A 16,031-nucleotide genomic window follows, 5' to 3' on the forward strand; every position below is an offset into this window, starting at 1 on the left:
TGTCAAACCATTTAAAAGCCACACAACAAACTGGGTTGCAATGGAAATTAGTTCCCTGACAGATCTGGTTGGAAAGTATTCCTTTGCTTGCACAGTGTATATGCCCTAGAGTACTTGGTATAACGAGGTACGAGGCAGGGGAAGGAGCCTGCATTTCAACTGTGGTGAAAATGAGTTCTCTGACATATACTGTTAGAAAGCAGTTCTCTGGTTGTACAGTGCATATGCCCTGGAGTACTTGATACAAAGAATAGTAGGATACAGAAGATCCAGGACCAAGTCCTGCATCCCAGGAGCTGATGTTGAAAAAATTTTAATGTAGTCTGATTTATAGACAGGAATTTTGAAGAACTAATGACAGCATCCACATACGGAAATGTGCATGCAAATTAGCATGCTCCCCAAACATGACCCCCGCTTTCACATCTACAACCATCTTTCTAAAGTGTCCAAAGCCTTCCAGATTGTTTGTTAAATCTATGAGTGACCTTCTTCGCCAGAAATTCAAGGCTCTCCAGCCCTAGACTTAACTCCTGAGGGATGTGTTAGGGTGCTGGTTGCTCTTGCTTATCATTTATTTTCCTTTGTTCTCTTCTGCATCGTGGCTGTTCTACCATGGATTGCAGAGAGGTGTTCATGAAATCCGAGAGATCAGACAGTTTCACTTCACTGGCTGGCCGGATCATGGGGTTCCCTACCATGCCACTGGCCTATTGGGATTTGTCCGGCAGGTCAAATCCAAGAGTCCACCCAATGCAGGCCCATTGGTAGTCCACTGCAGGTAAGTGAAACTCCCATTGCCTCTTACGCAGAGATGGGTTCGGGAGCTTATAGAGGGTGATGAAAATGTTTGGAACTGGATAGAGGTGAATGTGTCTAATGCCTGAATTGTATACTTCTAATGGTTCATTAATTTAGATTTTAAGAAGTACGGTAGTTTTTCTCTACTGATAGACCCTCTTTTCCTGCAGTGCTGGTGCAGGAAGGACTGGCTGCTTCATTGTCATTGATATCATGTTGGACATGGCTGAAAGGGAAGGGGTGGTGGACATCTATAACTGTGTGCGGGAGCTGCGGTCACGGAGAGTGAACATGGTGCAGACAGAGGTATCACAGTCCACCCTCCATCCCATGGCCTGGTCTCCAGTATCTCTCCTCCATTCCCACCTCCTAAGGTCACAGGCAAAACAAAGCCTGTCAACTGTTTCTTCTAAATGACCTAGGAGTAAAAGTGGTGTGCCTGGCAATTCTGTTTCCTTCTTGCCCCTCCTTTCTGTTGTGTTCTTGTTCCTTTCATAAACAAAAAAGGAGTTTTCCAGGTGACGGAATCTTTAGCCAGGAGCTAATTCTCACATTTTTCTGTGTCAAGGGAACCAGTAGAGTCTCTACATTAAGCATTCAAGGTTTCAGTACCTTTTTTTAAATTTTTATTATTCTACCTTTTAAACTAGCTGGGAACCAGAGCAAGACCACTCGAGAATAACTAGGCTTCTATCAAATGGCTTTAGAGTAGTCTCTGTACATTTTATTCTTCTCCAGGGTACTAGGAAGAACTCATTATTTTCCTGTCCCTAAACATTCTGCCCAGTGGCCTAACATCATGGGAATTTGCCCATTTTGTAGAAGTCTTTGGTAAATTGAAATTCAAAGTGATTCCAGAATTTAAATTTTTGAGAAGTTTTACGTCTGGTACTAAGAATTTCATCTTTTTATTAATATTTGGTCCCTGTAAGTAGACCTTACAATCTAGTACCTTGAAAAGGACCCATAAAGGAGAACAAAGAATAATAAATAAGAATCCTTATGTTGAGATTGTGCATAAAAGCTGTGAACACCACTGGGAAATCTAATCCATTCTTTTAGCCAGCATAAAAATAAAAGAAATTGTAAATGCTGCTTTGTGGTCTCTTTAGGGTAGAGATACTTTCTTTTAAAGATAATAATAAAAAAAACTAAAGCCAAAAACAGGCTGGTGGGTTGACACAAATAGTAGAACACCTGCCTAGCAAGTAAGAAGCACTGAGTTCAAAATAATAATAAATAATGGAAAAGTTACTAATTGGTTATAAGAAATGTCTCTGTCTAGTCTAGTCAAAATTAAATGACTCATTTTTATGCACATTTGCTTTTTATTTCTTTTGTAGTATAGGGGAATCAAACCTAGGACTTCACACTTGTAAGACAGGTGCTTTGCCGCTGAGCTACACCAGCAGCTATGGAGTACCCATTTTTTTTTTTTTGGGGTCCGGTCGTGGGGCCTGAACTCTGGGCCTGGGCGCTGTCCCTCAGCTCTTCAGCTCAAGGCTAGCACTCTACCACTTGAGCCACAGCGCCACTTCTGGCTTTTTTCTTTTTGCTTATGTGGTGCTAAGGAATCGAACCCAGGGCCTCAGGCATGCAAGGCAAGCGCTCTACCACTGAGCCAACTTCCCAGCCCTGGAGTACCCATTTTTAAACGATACACTGAATGTATACATGTAAAGCAGCTATACTCTACTCTGAATGTATAAGAGCTTTTACTACTTTGGCCTTAGTTGATATTTTAAATAATTGGTTCCCAGTATTCAGAACGGCTTGTCCTCAGTGCAATGTCAAGCTTTTCTCTTCATTTAGACTGTTAATTTAAGTAGCAAGTTCTCTTTTCAACATAGAAAAATTCTGCTCATTCCTCATCTGAACAATGAAGTTCCAATTCATGGCATCGGAATTTTAGAGGTTTTAGTCAACATAATCACAATGATAGTGTGCCTGCTCTGAGTTACATAAATACCTGTGGCTTTGTATAATTCCCCATGATTCCAGAGTATATCAGTCAGGTAGCATACCAGCTGTGCCATGTGAGAGTCAGGATTACTACCACTGAAAAACCTATGCTCCTGGCATCCAGGCAGGACCACAAAGTCAGTCAGTCTGTCTGTCTGTCTGTCTCTGTGTCTCACTCTGTGTGTCTCTCTGTCTCTCTGTATCTCTTTCTGTCTCTGTCTCTGTCTGTCTGTCTGTCTGTCTCTCTCTCTCTGTTGAGAACACGGTTTCCATTATCTTGATGGTGTGGGGCTAAAATCACTACTGTCTTCTCTCACTCTCACTTTCTGGGGCTACCTTGGTTTCCCCATCACTGACCAGTACCCTCTGTTTCTCCAGGAGCAGTATGTGTTTATCCATGATGCAATCCTAGAAGCCTGTCTTTGTGGAGACACCTCCATCCCTGCTTCCCAAGTTAGATCTCTGTATTATGATATGAACAAACTGGACCCACAGACAAACTCAAGCCAGATTAAAGAGGAATTCAGGGTAAGACAGACTAAAGGGGGAAGCAGTTGGCTGTGACTTTGTGTCTTAGAAAGTATCTCAAAGTCAATTTGGAACCTTTCAATCAACACAAGGTTCCCCAACCTCAGCACCACTGGCCTCTGGGGCCACGTTGTAACTTTGCTGTGGAATTGTCCTGTAGGATATTTAGCACTATCACTGGGCTCAAGATGTCTATGTCACCAGTGCCATGCCAAACACTTGTGCAAACACCACCATGTTCCCTGGGGCACAGGAGACAAAATTACCTGGTTACAAAACATTGGTCTAATGGGCCATTTACATTCTAAGTGAATACCAAATAGGCCTCCGCACAGGAGCCTATGTTCAGAGTGTAACTAAGCATGGGTGCAGTAAAGTAATGGAAGTGCATGTGTCAGGAATAGTTGGTGGGCATCCATAGATCTTCCTGCAGATATAAAACCCATATTCAGGTTTTACCTCAATGGGCTGGACCCTCTCCCAGCCTCTGCCCTCCCAATCCTTAGGTGTCCAGTCATCCTACAGTGTCGTCACCCCTTTTATGGATCTGCCCCTGGGCCTTGTGTTTCATAAGTACTTTTGATACACAAAATCTAAAGAGAGGGAAAAAAGTCTAAGTGGGATGGTATTGAGGTGGGGATAGGGTGGCCCATCTTGCAGTCAGCTACAGATTTGAATCTTTTATATGCTGGACAAGAGACAAATATACTGTGAAGCTCCACTTGTGCTCTGTGCTTTTTAAACACAATAATGTTGTTTATTTAACCCACGATAGTATATTCTTCCCTTATGAGACACATCGTAACTGTACATATTTGTGGGATAAAGTGTGTCATTTCCATGGGCTTATCAATGCTATCGACCAAGTCATCGCAAGGATAAAGTCTTTCATCTGTCTTAACCTGGCTGAACCTAAATCCTGTACCTTCCTTTTGTCTCTTAGACCTTGAACATGGTGACACCAACACTGCGCGTGGAGGACTGCAGCATTGCACTCCTACCCCGGAATCATGAGAAAAACCGGTGCATGGACATCCTGCCCCCAGACCGCTGCCTGCCCTTCCTCATCACCATCGATGGCGAGAGCAGCAACTACATCAATGCTGCCCTCATGGACGTAAGTCCTCTCTCTGCCTGGGGAAAAAGTCCTGCATGTGCAGACCTCACCCCTTCGAAGGCACAGACCAGTTTCCAACAAAATAAAATTTCAGAGCCATGCATGTCTTGTGATCTCTCAGAGGCCACCCAGAAGTGCACACATTGTAGTGACTCTGAACACAGATTAACCTTCTGGCTGAGATCAAAGCAGCAGCTGTTCAGTGGTCAGGACCATGGCCTGGAAAGGGACTGGCTGCATTATTTTCAATCCCTGTTCTCCTAATTTAAGCAGTAATTAACATGGAAAGAAAGCACAACTCATTACTTCCTGTCAGTCTGTTTACTTTTGGCTATTGAATGGATGAGAAAGTAAATGGCTATTTTCAGTGCTAATGTGGAAATTGTCATTCTGTTGATGTGATATATAACGATAAATTTGCTAGTGCTTTCCAGAAGGCGTGTATATCATGTGTGTTTCCTCTATTGGCAGGAATAACTAGCAACATCATACATACAAATGACAACCAAACCCGTTTTAGGAAAAGTTGAACTGTTTTCATTATGCATAACTTTTAAAGTAAACTTAAATAACATTAAATATGAACATATTTAATAAACAATAAAATAGTTAATGAATAAAGCCAGTATTGGCTTTCTATCAGAAACATAAATATTTGGTAAGAAGTATTTGATGTTTTCTTGGTATTAAAATGAGAATATTTCAACATTATATTGAGGCTATTCTGAAGTTGAAAATGTTGACAGATTTCAACGATCGATAAATATGTTCAGCGTTTTTGTGCCATCCATTTTCACATGCATAAAATAGCTTCCTCTCTTCACATTTTCCTTGGTATATTTGGTTCTTTCTTATTTATATTTGCAGAGCTATAAACAGCCTTCAGCTTTTATCGTCACCCAGCATCCTTTGCCAAACACGGTCAAAGATTTCTGGAGACTGGTCTTGGACTATCACTGCACATCAGTAGTTATGCTCAATGATGTGGATCCTGCCCAGGTGAGTCCCAGAGGTTATTGTAACAGGGGTCATCCATGTGTGTTCTGCACATTAACATTTGCAGACTGCCATGCCAAAGTTGAAATGCCAGTTGATAATTGAGAACTGAGGATACTGAAACACTTGTATTCAAAATCAGACACCAGTGGCTCACACCTGTGAACCTAGCTATTTATGAGACTGAGATCAAGAGATCTCAGTTCCAAGGCAGACAGAGCAGTAAAGCCTGTGGGATTCAATGTCCCATTAACCACCAAAAAGACAAGCTAGAGATATCACTCAAATGGTAGTGTGTCAAGCCATGAGCAAACAAGCTGAGAGTGTGAGGCCCTGAGTTGAAGTCCCAGTACTAACAGACAAACAATCAGGCACTACGAAGGACTGGAGGAGAAAGTCAGTAGAAACCCAAAAGACATAGAGGAAGTAACAAAGCAAGAAAATGTCAGAAATTAGGTTATCCCCAAAGAAAAGGAATATAGCAGAGCCAAAGCTGACAAGAACTCAAGCATCTGGCAGAGCAAGCAAACTGAAAGACAGTAGAGATAGGACACACTTCTGTTCCCACCTGAGTGGAGGGACTTACATGCTTCCTAACACTGTTCACTGAGAGTGGGGAATATCAAAATAGGGGGTCAGTGGAAATAAGCAAGGGAGTTTAAGGAATGGCAATTAGTTTTGTCAACTCTTTTTTTTATTGTGAAAATACTGTACAGGGGGGTTACAATTACATGGGCAAGATAATGAGTACATTTCTTATCAAGCATTGTAGCCTCCTCCTTTGTTTCCCCTTCCCATCCTCCCCCCACACCCCTCACCAAAGTTATAAAGTTTGTTTTCAACATAATGACTTGTACATCTCATTGTTGCAATGGGTCCACCTGTATCCCTAGTTAAACGATTTGTTTTTTCCCTTCCCCTCCACAAATTATACCAACATCAAATACAGTGAAAGCAGGGGTTATACCATGGGGGAGAGACATACAAAGCAACAAAGAAATAATCTTATAAATGTGTTAGAAACAATCGCATGAAAGAAAAAACATTTGAATACATATCTTAGGGTTCATTTCCCTAACATCAACTTATCTGACCTTTTCTGCTTGCCTCAGACATATACTAGTTATTGCAAATAAGAGAAACCATGGGACCTATGTTTCTTTGGGGCCAAAATGTGCCACATGGAATTCTATGCCTCCATCAGAAAGAATGACATTGCCCCATTTGTTTTGTCAACTCTTGAATAAAGATATTAGAAAAAAAACGAAACTAGGACTTGTAAATAAAAGAAGTTCAGAATGACAAATGGGGTTTCTCTTAAGCAGAAAAAGAGAATTGAATAGGATAATTCACCATTAAAAGTGGGGCTTAGATGGGCCTGTCAGAAGGGTGTTGGCACCAAGGCTTCATAGGAACCGAATTTATCCCAATCACAAACTTTATTACCATGACGAGGGTATAAGAGAGGTCAGAGTTAGCATATTTTAAGAATACGGTGGAGGTGGGAGGGAAGGGATGGTAAGAGAAAACAAAGGAAGAGGCAACAATGCTTGATAAGAAATGTACTCATTACCTTACTCATGTAGCTATAACCCCTCTGTACAGTATTTCTATAATTAAAAAAAACTCAAAAAAAAAGAATAACCTTGCTAAACCAGGTGCCAATGACTCATACCTGTATACTCAGGAGGCTGCAATCTGAGGAGCAAGGTTTGAAGCCAGTCCAGGCAGGAAAGTCCATGAGACTCATCTCCAATTAACCACCAAAAACAATACTAGCTTTCAGCAAAAAAAATATCAGGGACAATGTCTAGGACCTGAGTTCAAGCCCCAAGACCAGCACCAAAAAGAAAAAAAAAGAGAGAGAGAATAGATTTGCTGTGAAGCTGAGTTGATTTCCTAAGTAGTAGAGACAATTTCCAATTTAAAAAAAATTGATGGGAAGAAAATACATTGTAGGAGATTATAGGAAGGAGACATCTTGTCCAGTGTAGAAGCTAAAATACTTTGACTTTTTATTTTTAAATCATGGCAAACTTTATTGACATAGATCACAAGAACTGAAATGGAAAGAGGCAGCACATGGACACGGAGGTTTATGGGTTTTTAACTGTTTAAGGCATTGCATTATATTGTTAAGTCTCTCTTGAGATCAAGTTAATGAAATAATAATGATAACTACCCTTATTATAGTCTTTTTGGCTTAAGAAGCTTAAATATTTTAGAACTCTTCCCTGCCAAGGCCGCAGAGGGTAGACCACAGCCTTTACAACACACACGGTTCAAAATAGAAGCCAGGAATCTGGCTTTCTGAAAGATTTAATTCATAGTACCACAGGTTAAGTTTCATTGATTCTAGATTTTTTTGGTCATGGAATGAGAACCATCCTGATGTTTTTTTTTCCTGATGAGAATCCTGCAACATGGTGACCTATACTGCTTTTGTTCATGTTAGTGAACAGGACATTAGAGATGCTAGCATGTTGTTAGTGAAGCTTCATTCTAAACCCAAACTGCCTGTTCTCCAACCATGTTTTGGCTGACTGATGGCAGAAACACAAAAAGACTCCCAGTTTTATTCAGTAGACAGAGCAGGTTTTCAGAGTGAGAGAAAAGAGGCTCTCGGGACTTAGTCTTTTAGTGAACACTAAACTAAGCATTTGAACTTAGAGGCTTTGCAACCGTACAAGAGCAGCACTCAACTATTTTTAAGTATTTATAGGCTTGGTGCATGGATGTGTTATGCACCATTTAAGCCATTTTCTACATGGTTTCCTTGGGCAGAGTGTAGGACGCCATGTGCCAAGAGCCAGGCGCCAGCCCGGGCCATTGATATTTCCTTGGTATAAATGACAAGCTTTTGATCAGGCACTTGAACTGAGAGAAGCAGCAGAAAGCAAAGCTGGCTCAGTCAGTAGGAAAATAGACAGAACAGTTCAAATGGGCATGTTACAGCTTTTATTACTGTCTTGGCTTCCCATCATCATGCTTATTAATTTTAACAGTGGGTGCCCCTTAGTATCAAAAAGAAAATAAGAATCAGTGTGCTATTGTTTGGCAAGGCAAGTTTAATAACTTGTCACCAGGAAGTACTAGTAAGGAAGGAAAATTTTCATGGAAGCATTATTTTAAATAAATGTGGCTTCTAAAATACAATCCATGTAGCTAACATAAAAAATACCCTACTTGTATTCCTAAAAGTCCAACATTTAGCTGTTTTGTGTGCTAATGCTGGGACTTGAACTCAGGGCTTGAGTGCTCTTAGCTTTTTTTGCTGATGTGCTAAATTTGAGCCACAGCTCCACTACCAGCTTTTTTGGTGGTTAATTGGAGAAAAGAGTCTCAAAGACTTTCCTGCTGGAAGCATAGAATTCCATTGTGTATGTATTCCACATTTTTTTGATCCATTCATCCACTGAGAGGGCATCTGGGTTGATTCCATATCTTGGCTACGGTAAACAATGCTGCAATGAATATGGTCGTGCTGGTGGCTTTAGTGTAGCCCAGTTTGTGGTCAGTTGGATATATGTCCAGAAGTGGGATTGCTGGATCACAGGGAAGTGCTATGTTTAGTATTTTGAGGAATCTCCATACTGCTTTCCAAAGTGGTTGAACAAGTTTACATTCCCATCATGAAGTAGTGTTCCCTTTTGGACACATCCTCACCAGCATTTGTTAACACTTTCCCATTCATAAGGAAATGGAAAGATTTGGGAAAAAAGTATACTAAATAAAAGAAAGCCAAATCCAAAGAAACATAGGCTGCATTATTTCCCTCATTTGTAATAATTAAGATGGAGAGTAAAGGACAAATAACTACACCTGGACATGATTAATAAACAAGCCAAACACTCACATAGTGAGAATAAGGAGGCTCTTCTTAGGAAAGGATCACAGGGGCGTAAAAGCTATGTGCTCAAGATCATATAAAATTATGCTTATTGAAATGAATTCCAAGAAATGGAAATTTTTTATCATATTGTTTGTGGTTCTTTTTTTTCTCTTCTTTCCTTTTTTTCTTTGGTTTATTCCCTCCTGTCTCTGTTTTTGAGTTCTGTACCCTTTGTCTTGTATAAAAGTTTATCTGAGTTGGGGAGGGGAAGAGGAAGCACAGAAATGGTGGGACAAAGGGTGAACCAATTCAACAATGAGGGCTGGGAAGGTGGCTCAGTGGTAGAGCGCTTGCCTTGCATGCATGAGGCCCTGGGTTCAATTCCTCAGCACCACATAAGCAGAAAGAAAAAAAAAAGAAACAAATTCAACAATGATACTTACTAGACACTATACTGGAAATGAACTTTATACTTTGGGGGGAGAGGAAAGTTGGGAGGGGAAAAACTGGGAAAGAATGAGGGAAGGAGTGACACTATTCAAATTGAAATATACTCATTAACTGAATCATATAACTGTAACCCCTCTGTAAATCACCTTTACCATAAAATAAAATAAAAGAGACTTTGCTGCCTGGGCTTGTCTTCAAATTGTGATCTTCAGATCTTTGCCTCCTGAGTAGCTAGAATTAAAGGTACAAACCACTTATGCCCAGCTTAATCTTTAGCTTCTTTATCATGAAAAGAAAGAAAGAAAGGTAGCTGTTTAAGTTAATTAAGTTAGCTGAGAACATCTCTTGCAATTTTGGATATAAATCAATCTTTGCAATATTTAACTAAATGGATCAAAAAAAAATTACATGGTTGGACGCCAGTGGCCAACACCTATAATCCTAGCTACTCAGGAGGCTAAGATCTGAGGATCATGGTTTGATGCTAGCCCAGGCAGGAAGGTCCATGAGACTGTTATCACCAATCAATTAATTACCAAAAAAAAGCCACAAATGGAGCTGTTTCTCAAATGCTAGGACACTAGCCTTGAGCAAAAGAAACTCAGGGGCAGTGCCCAAACATTGAGTTCAAGCCCCAGTCTGACACAAAAAGAGTTGGGTGGTTTGTTTTGTTTTGTTTTGTTTTTTATGAAGGTCAGGCACCAGTGGCTCATTCCTGTCTGATGCAGAGGCTGGGATCTAAGATTAAAGATTTGAATCCAGTCCAGGCAGACAAAACTACACACACTTTTTTCCAGTTAACCAGCAAAAAGTCAGAATTGTAGGCATGTTCAAGTGGTAGAGCACCAGCCGTGACTATAAAAGCTAAGGGAAAGTGCTCAAGCTCCAAGGCCAAGCCCCAGTACCAGCACACAAAAAAAGTTAATGGAAATTAAACAGTAGATTTACCTTTTGTGTTCAATCATCTTGCTTAAAATGAGATGTTAGGCTGTTTATCTTTTCTCGCCCCATACAACAGGTTAGAAAATCACAGAGTGGCTCTCCTCTTGCCTTGCCACAAGTCATCTGTTCCTCAGGTGAATCAGAAAGATAAAAGTTAAAACATACCACTCCAAAACAGGCCTCTAGAATACCAAGCCCCAAAGGAAGTTTGTTTTCAAACTTTAAATGACTATTGAGGCTTTAGAGATCAAAGGAACAAATTTGAAGAGAAAGGATATTACTCTTCCCATCTGACTGGCTCCAGGGTTAGGAAGTTTGTAGGGTGATGACAAATGACAGTTCCTCAACAACCATGCTCAAAACTTCTCTGGCTCACTGATGTCTGCATTATGTGTGCGCAAAAGTTCTAGTCCCTTGGTAGCACCAATATTGGACTTTGATGCTCTAAAAAATTAGGAGGAGGTTTTGTTTAGTTTGGGTTTTCTGAGGCAAGGTCTCACTATGTAGCTCAGGCTGACTTTGGACTCACTATGTTTCATTGACTAGAATTCAGAAAGCCTCCTGCCTTGGCTTCCTGAATGCTGGAATTACAGTGTGTGCCAGTATGCCCAGCAGAAAAACAATTTAAAAAAATGTGTTTTTAATCAGACCACCCCTAGGTAAAATGGTGAAGACTTTTCTTTTGACAACTAGTTTCCTAGATCTGAGCTGGGAGGAGTTGAAGTAGAATCTGAAAGAGCAACCCCAGCACTGTTACTGGTTGTCCCATAACATCTACATCCCCAAGATCAGCCAGGAAGCACAGGATGGAGGTTGGACATTAGCAGGGCTGTATGTCCATAACTTTTATTGTGGCACCTGATGGCATCTCACCCAGGACTGTTTTGGTAAAATCCACATGACCTTCTGAGAATGCAGAATTGTTTATGGCTAGCAGATGTTTCCTGTGAAAATGAAGAAGAGCCTAAAAGGACGGTAGTAGTAAAGGAATCCATCATCATAAAAGGCCTAACTCTTGCTTGCTGCAAAACAGAAAAGGAAGTAAAGGATTTCATAAGGTCTTAAGAATTGCTGAATGCTGACAGTGACCTTATCCAAACTATTGAGTATATTAATTTTGATAATTGAACATGTGTTTGTTTCTATGTCTTCATTTCAGTTGTGTCCACAATACTGGCCTGAAAATGGAGTCCACAGGCATGGGCCCATCCAGGTGGAATTTGTGTCTGCAGACTTAGAAGAAGACATCATCAGCAGAATATTCCGGATTTATAATGCCGCCCGAGTAAGTGCTGGAGCCAGTATTGCTTGCTTCATTGTTTTCTCAGTCATTGAACTTGAGTTAGTCACTCTTTGTCATTCACCGTTCCAGAAATTTGTATGCCTCAGGGAACAAAATCTTAGGGAACTTATGTTCTAACAAAAGTCAAGTCTAACAGAAGCCATGTTAAAGCAGACATTATTCGATAGTACTTGTTACTCCATAACTGAAAGGAAGACTTTACTCAGCACCACGACAGAGCAGGAACCACTGCTACAGGGTCTTGCAGTGGGTGAGAGAGCTTCGGGCGCATCTCTGAATACAGCATGGGCTAATTGGAATGGAGAGCCAAGAGAAAGTGAAGGGAAATATCAGAGATAAGGGAGAACCTTGCTGAAGATAGGCCAGGGGGATCAGATATCAGGTGGGCATTGTAAAAGCTGAGGAATCTGATCAGATATGGAGATATTTAGGTAAGGGGAGTACTAAGTTGATTTAGCAGGGATTGCTAAAATTAAGCTTCTTAAATGTGCAGGAGGCCTAAGAGAAAGCCCAGGAGCCCAACGAAAGTTTGATTAAGCAGAGAAGCTTACCAAAAGGCAGATGATAGCTGAGTGCCAGTGGCTCATGCCTATAATCCTAGCTACTCAGGAGGCTGAGAAATGAGGATCTTTGAGACTCGGTAGTTCAAAGCCAGCCCAGGCAGGAAAGACCATAAGACTCTTATCTCCAATTAAACATCAGAAAAGCTGAAAGTGGAGCTGTGGCTCAAGTGGTAGAGCACTAGCCTTGAGCACAAAAGCTCAGGGACAGTGTCCAGGCCCTGAGTTCAAGCCCCAGGACCAGCACACAAAAAAAGGACAGGCAATAAATAATAGCTGTCGTTAGAAAGTAGTCCATTTATAGGAAAAGGAGAACACATGAGGGCAATGGTCAGGAAAGAAGCCAGTCCCCATTTTGAATAAATGTACCATGAGAGCAAAGCCGGGAGGTTGGAGGGTGTGGCCATGCGCTATCTGGATAACTGCAAAGGCTAGAGCCCTGCCTATAGTAGGTACTTTAGGATGCTGGCCTGAGTCCAGTAGGCAAAGGCCAGAGAAGTTCCTTGTGGGAGGCAGGGATCCTGCTGGGCTTCACAGGTAACTGCTCTATTGAGGGGTTTGCTTGGGAAGAACTGGAAGCCATTACAGGATTGTTAGTAGACAAACCACACTGACATTTTCAAAGGAAGTTTCTGGCTCCTGCATTGAACAAACTGTAAGGGAAACTCATCTAACACACACCTGGATAGGTGACAAGTGACAGTGTTAAAACAGGAGTGCTTATCACCCAGAAGGTAATAGGTAGTAGAGAGATTTATGTTCCAAGGTGGAACAACCCGACCCAGTGAGTCAGAGTAACCCAAGATTTTTGTTAGAAGAACTCAAATGATGGAAATGGCATTAACTGAACTGCAAAAGGCAGGTATCACAAAAATGGGGGCACAAGTGAAGAATGGATCAGAAGGTTAGTTTTCCATATAGGAAGTTAAAGATGATTCTTTGAGCCCTAAGTGGGAATGTCAGATTGGTCTTGAGTCTATAAGGGTGACAGGAAACAACTGGAGATAAAACACAGGAGGAGGTAACAATGCTCGATAAGAAATGGACTCATTTCCTTTCTCCTTGCTCATGTAACTGTAACCCCTCTGTACAGTATCTTTACAATAAATATACATATTAAAAAATAAAAAACTTAATGATTATTGGTTATGCAGAAAATCCTGAGACTAAAATGAAATCGAGAGAGAGAGAAGAAAAAGGGATCCTAGGACTGAGGCCAGAGGCTTCTTAGAGAAAGGAGGCTGCAACAGAGGAGAGCCAGCTGAGGAGGAGAAACAGGCCCAGGGAAAGTGTTGAGAGCAAACTCGCCTGCACTGAGCGCTGCTGAAGGCTAGTCCAAGTAGTTGTCATTTTTCTAATGTCAGCGCAGGAACTCTGGTTTTTTTTGAATTCTAAAATTCTATTTAACTATGTCTAAAGATTAATTAAAACATTAATATCTTACATTTATGTCAATAAGAAAATGTAACATATTCATGGAAACACACATAGCCTATATCACACTAAGCTCAAAAATATGTACTCTTTAATTTACCTGTAATTAAAGGCACTTCCCCACATAATGCACAACGTGGTCAGTCTTGATATTATCATTCACTTGGCTTTTACAAAATATAAGCATGCTGCTTCACTTTGGCTTGTCTGTGGACTGTCATTTACAACACCTGGTCTTTTTTTTTTTTATTGCTACTCGAGATTAAAAATCGTAACTCTTCAGGCTCATAGAAGCTGCCTTGATTATTTGGTGGCCAGACTGTTCTTTAATAATGTCCTGCTCTGATCTGAAGAAAAAATAGGTGCAATCAGCCCACTGGAATTCAATAAAGAAAATATAATACCTGTTTTCACTCTCCTCCCTGATTGTTGTCTGGCTCTCTACAGCCCCAAGATGGATATCGGATGGTACAGCAGTTCCAGTTCCTGGGCTGGCCAATGTACAGGGACACACCAGTTTCCAAGCGTTCCTTCCTGAAACTCATTCGCCAAGTAGACAAGTGGCAGGAAGAATACAACGGTGGGGAGGGCCGTACAGTCGTGCACTGCTTGTAAGTACTTGTGCTCAGCAAAGCTCTTCTCAGAAGGACCAGGCAAGAGCTTAGCTCAGCTCTCTCCTCCTTTTTCCTTCCTTTGTTTCATTATAAATAGAAAAGAAGTCACACTGTCATTAAGGGCTCCATGGGCTTTCGAGAAACAAAATGAGCACATTTTGCACATTTCTTGGTCTGTTTTCTGTTTCTGTAACAAAGTACTTAAGACCAAGTAGTTTATAAACAATAGAGGTTGTCTAACTCAGGGTTTAGCAAGTTGGAAAGTCCCAAGAGTATGGACTTTGGCATCTGGTAAGGGCCTTGGTGCTGCATGCTAACATGGTAAGAGCATCACATGGTGAGACAGAACAAGTATGGTAGCTCAAGTCTTTCTTCCTTGCTCCATAAAGCCACTAATGCCACCGAGGGTCCTCATCCTCATGACTTCCTACAATCCTAATGACTTTCCAGGGATTCAGCTCTACTATATGACTTTGAGGATTATGTTTACTACACATGAACTTTGGAGGGAGCACATTCAAACTATATAGCACAAGGCATTATAAGCATTGACCTTGTGATTGAGACAATCCCATCTAAAACAAAACAAAAAGCAAAAACCAAACTTAGAACACCTGGGTAGATGCACTGGGTTCCTCCTAGTTTGGAGAGCCAAGTATTAAGTCTTTTAAGGACGTTTTTGAGCTGGTTTTCAAACTGTTGGTAACTTGAAATCATCACTAGTTGTAGCGGTTGCCTCACAGAAATCCACAGATGCTCTAAGAGCCCCCTCCTTCCACCAAAACTGGCCTGTCCCAATATTTGGTAATTCTGGGTTATTGTGTTGGAGATTTCCAAGGAATTTCATCAGTCATAGGACTTGAACTCAGGGCCTGGCTGCTGTCCCTGAGCTTTTTCACTCAAGGCTAGTACCCTACCACCTTGAGCCACAGCTCCACTTCTGGTTTTCTGGTGGCTAATTGAGATAAGAGCCTCATAGATGGTCTTGCCCAGGCTGGATTTGAACCATAATCTTCAGATCTCAGCCTCCTGAGTAGCTAGGATTACAGGTATGAGCCACTGGCACCCAGTGTCCAAGGAAATCTTTATTTGCCTTTGTAAGTTTTAGGAGAGATGTTTGCCAAAGAAAACATAGTGTTTATTGGGAGGATCAAGGATATTGGAGGAAGTTTTAAGAGGTTGGGCCTAGTGGGAGGGGTTACTGGGAGCATGCCCCAGTGGGGATGGCGGGACCCTGCTTTCCTCCATTTTCTTTGGTTTCTGGCCATGAGGTAAGGGGCTTTCCTCTACCACATGTTCCTACCATGACGTTCTGCTTTACCACAGGCCCAAATCAACCAATCTTAGGCTAGGCCCTCCTAAGCTGTGACCCAGCATAAACCTCTCCTCTTTATAGGACTTGACCATCTTGGATGACTGTCTAACAAAGACCCACTGTCCTCACAGGCTGACCTCCTGACCAGCAGTTTTAGCAGGTGCTAAAAATATAAGA

At 41.3% G+C, this 16,031-nt stretch overlaps 1 protein-coding gene across 1 annotated transcript in view; it reads left to right on the forward strand.

The window, feature by feature from the left end:
• Window positions 1-16,031, forward strand: part of Ptprm (protein tyrosine phosphatase, receptor type, M) — an 819,406-nt gene that overhangs the window by 786,882 nt on the left and 16,493 nt on the right. The window contains exons 23-29 of the mRNA XM_013027176.1: window positions 627-781; window positions 972-1,107; window positions 3,142-3,291; window positions 4,235-4,408; window positions 5,276-5,407; window positions 11,788-11,913; window positions 14,373-14,536. Of these exons, the coding sequence (XP_012882630.1) occupies window positions 627-781; window positions 972-1,107; window positions 3,142-3,291; window positions 4,235-4,408; window positions 5,276-5,407; window positions 11,788-11,913; window positions 14,373-14,536 (1,037 nt within the window). The remainder of the gene's footprint in view (window positions 1-626; window positions 782-971; window positions 1,108-3,141; window positions 3,292-4,234; window positions 4,409-5,275; window positions 5,408-11,787; window positions 11,914-14,372; window positions 14,537-16,031) is intronic.

This window comes from Dipodomys ordii, unplaced genomic scaffold, assembly GCF_000151885.1.
Source record: "Dipodomys ordii isolate 6190 unplaced genomic scaffold, Dord_2.0 Scaffold100, whole genome shotgun sequence".
NCBI lineage: Eukaryota > Metazoa > Chordata > Mammalia > Rodentia > Heteromyidae > Dipodomys > Dipodomys ordii.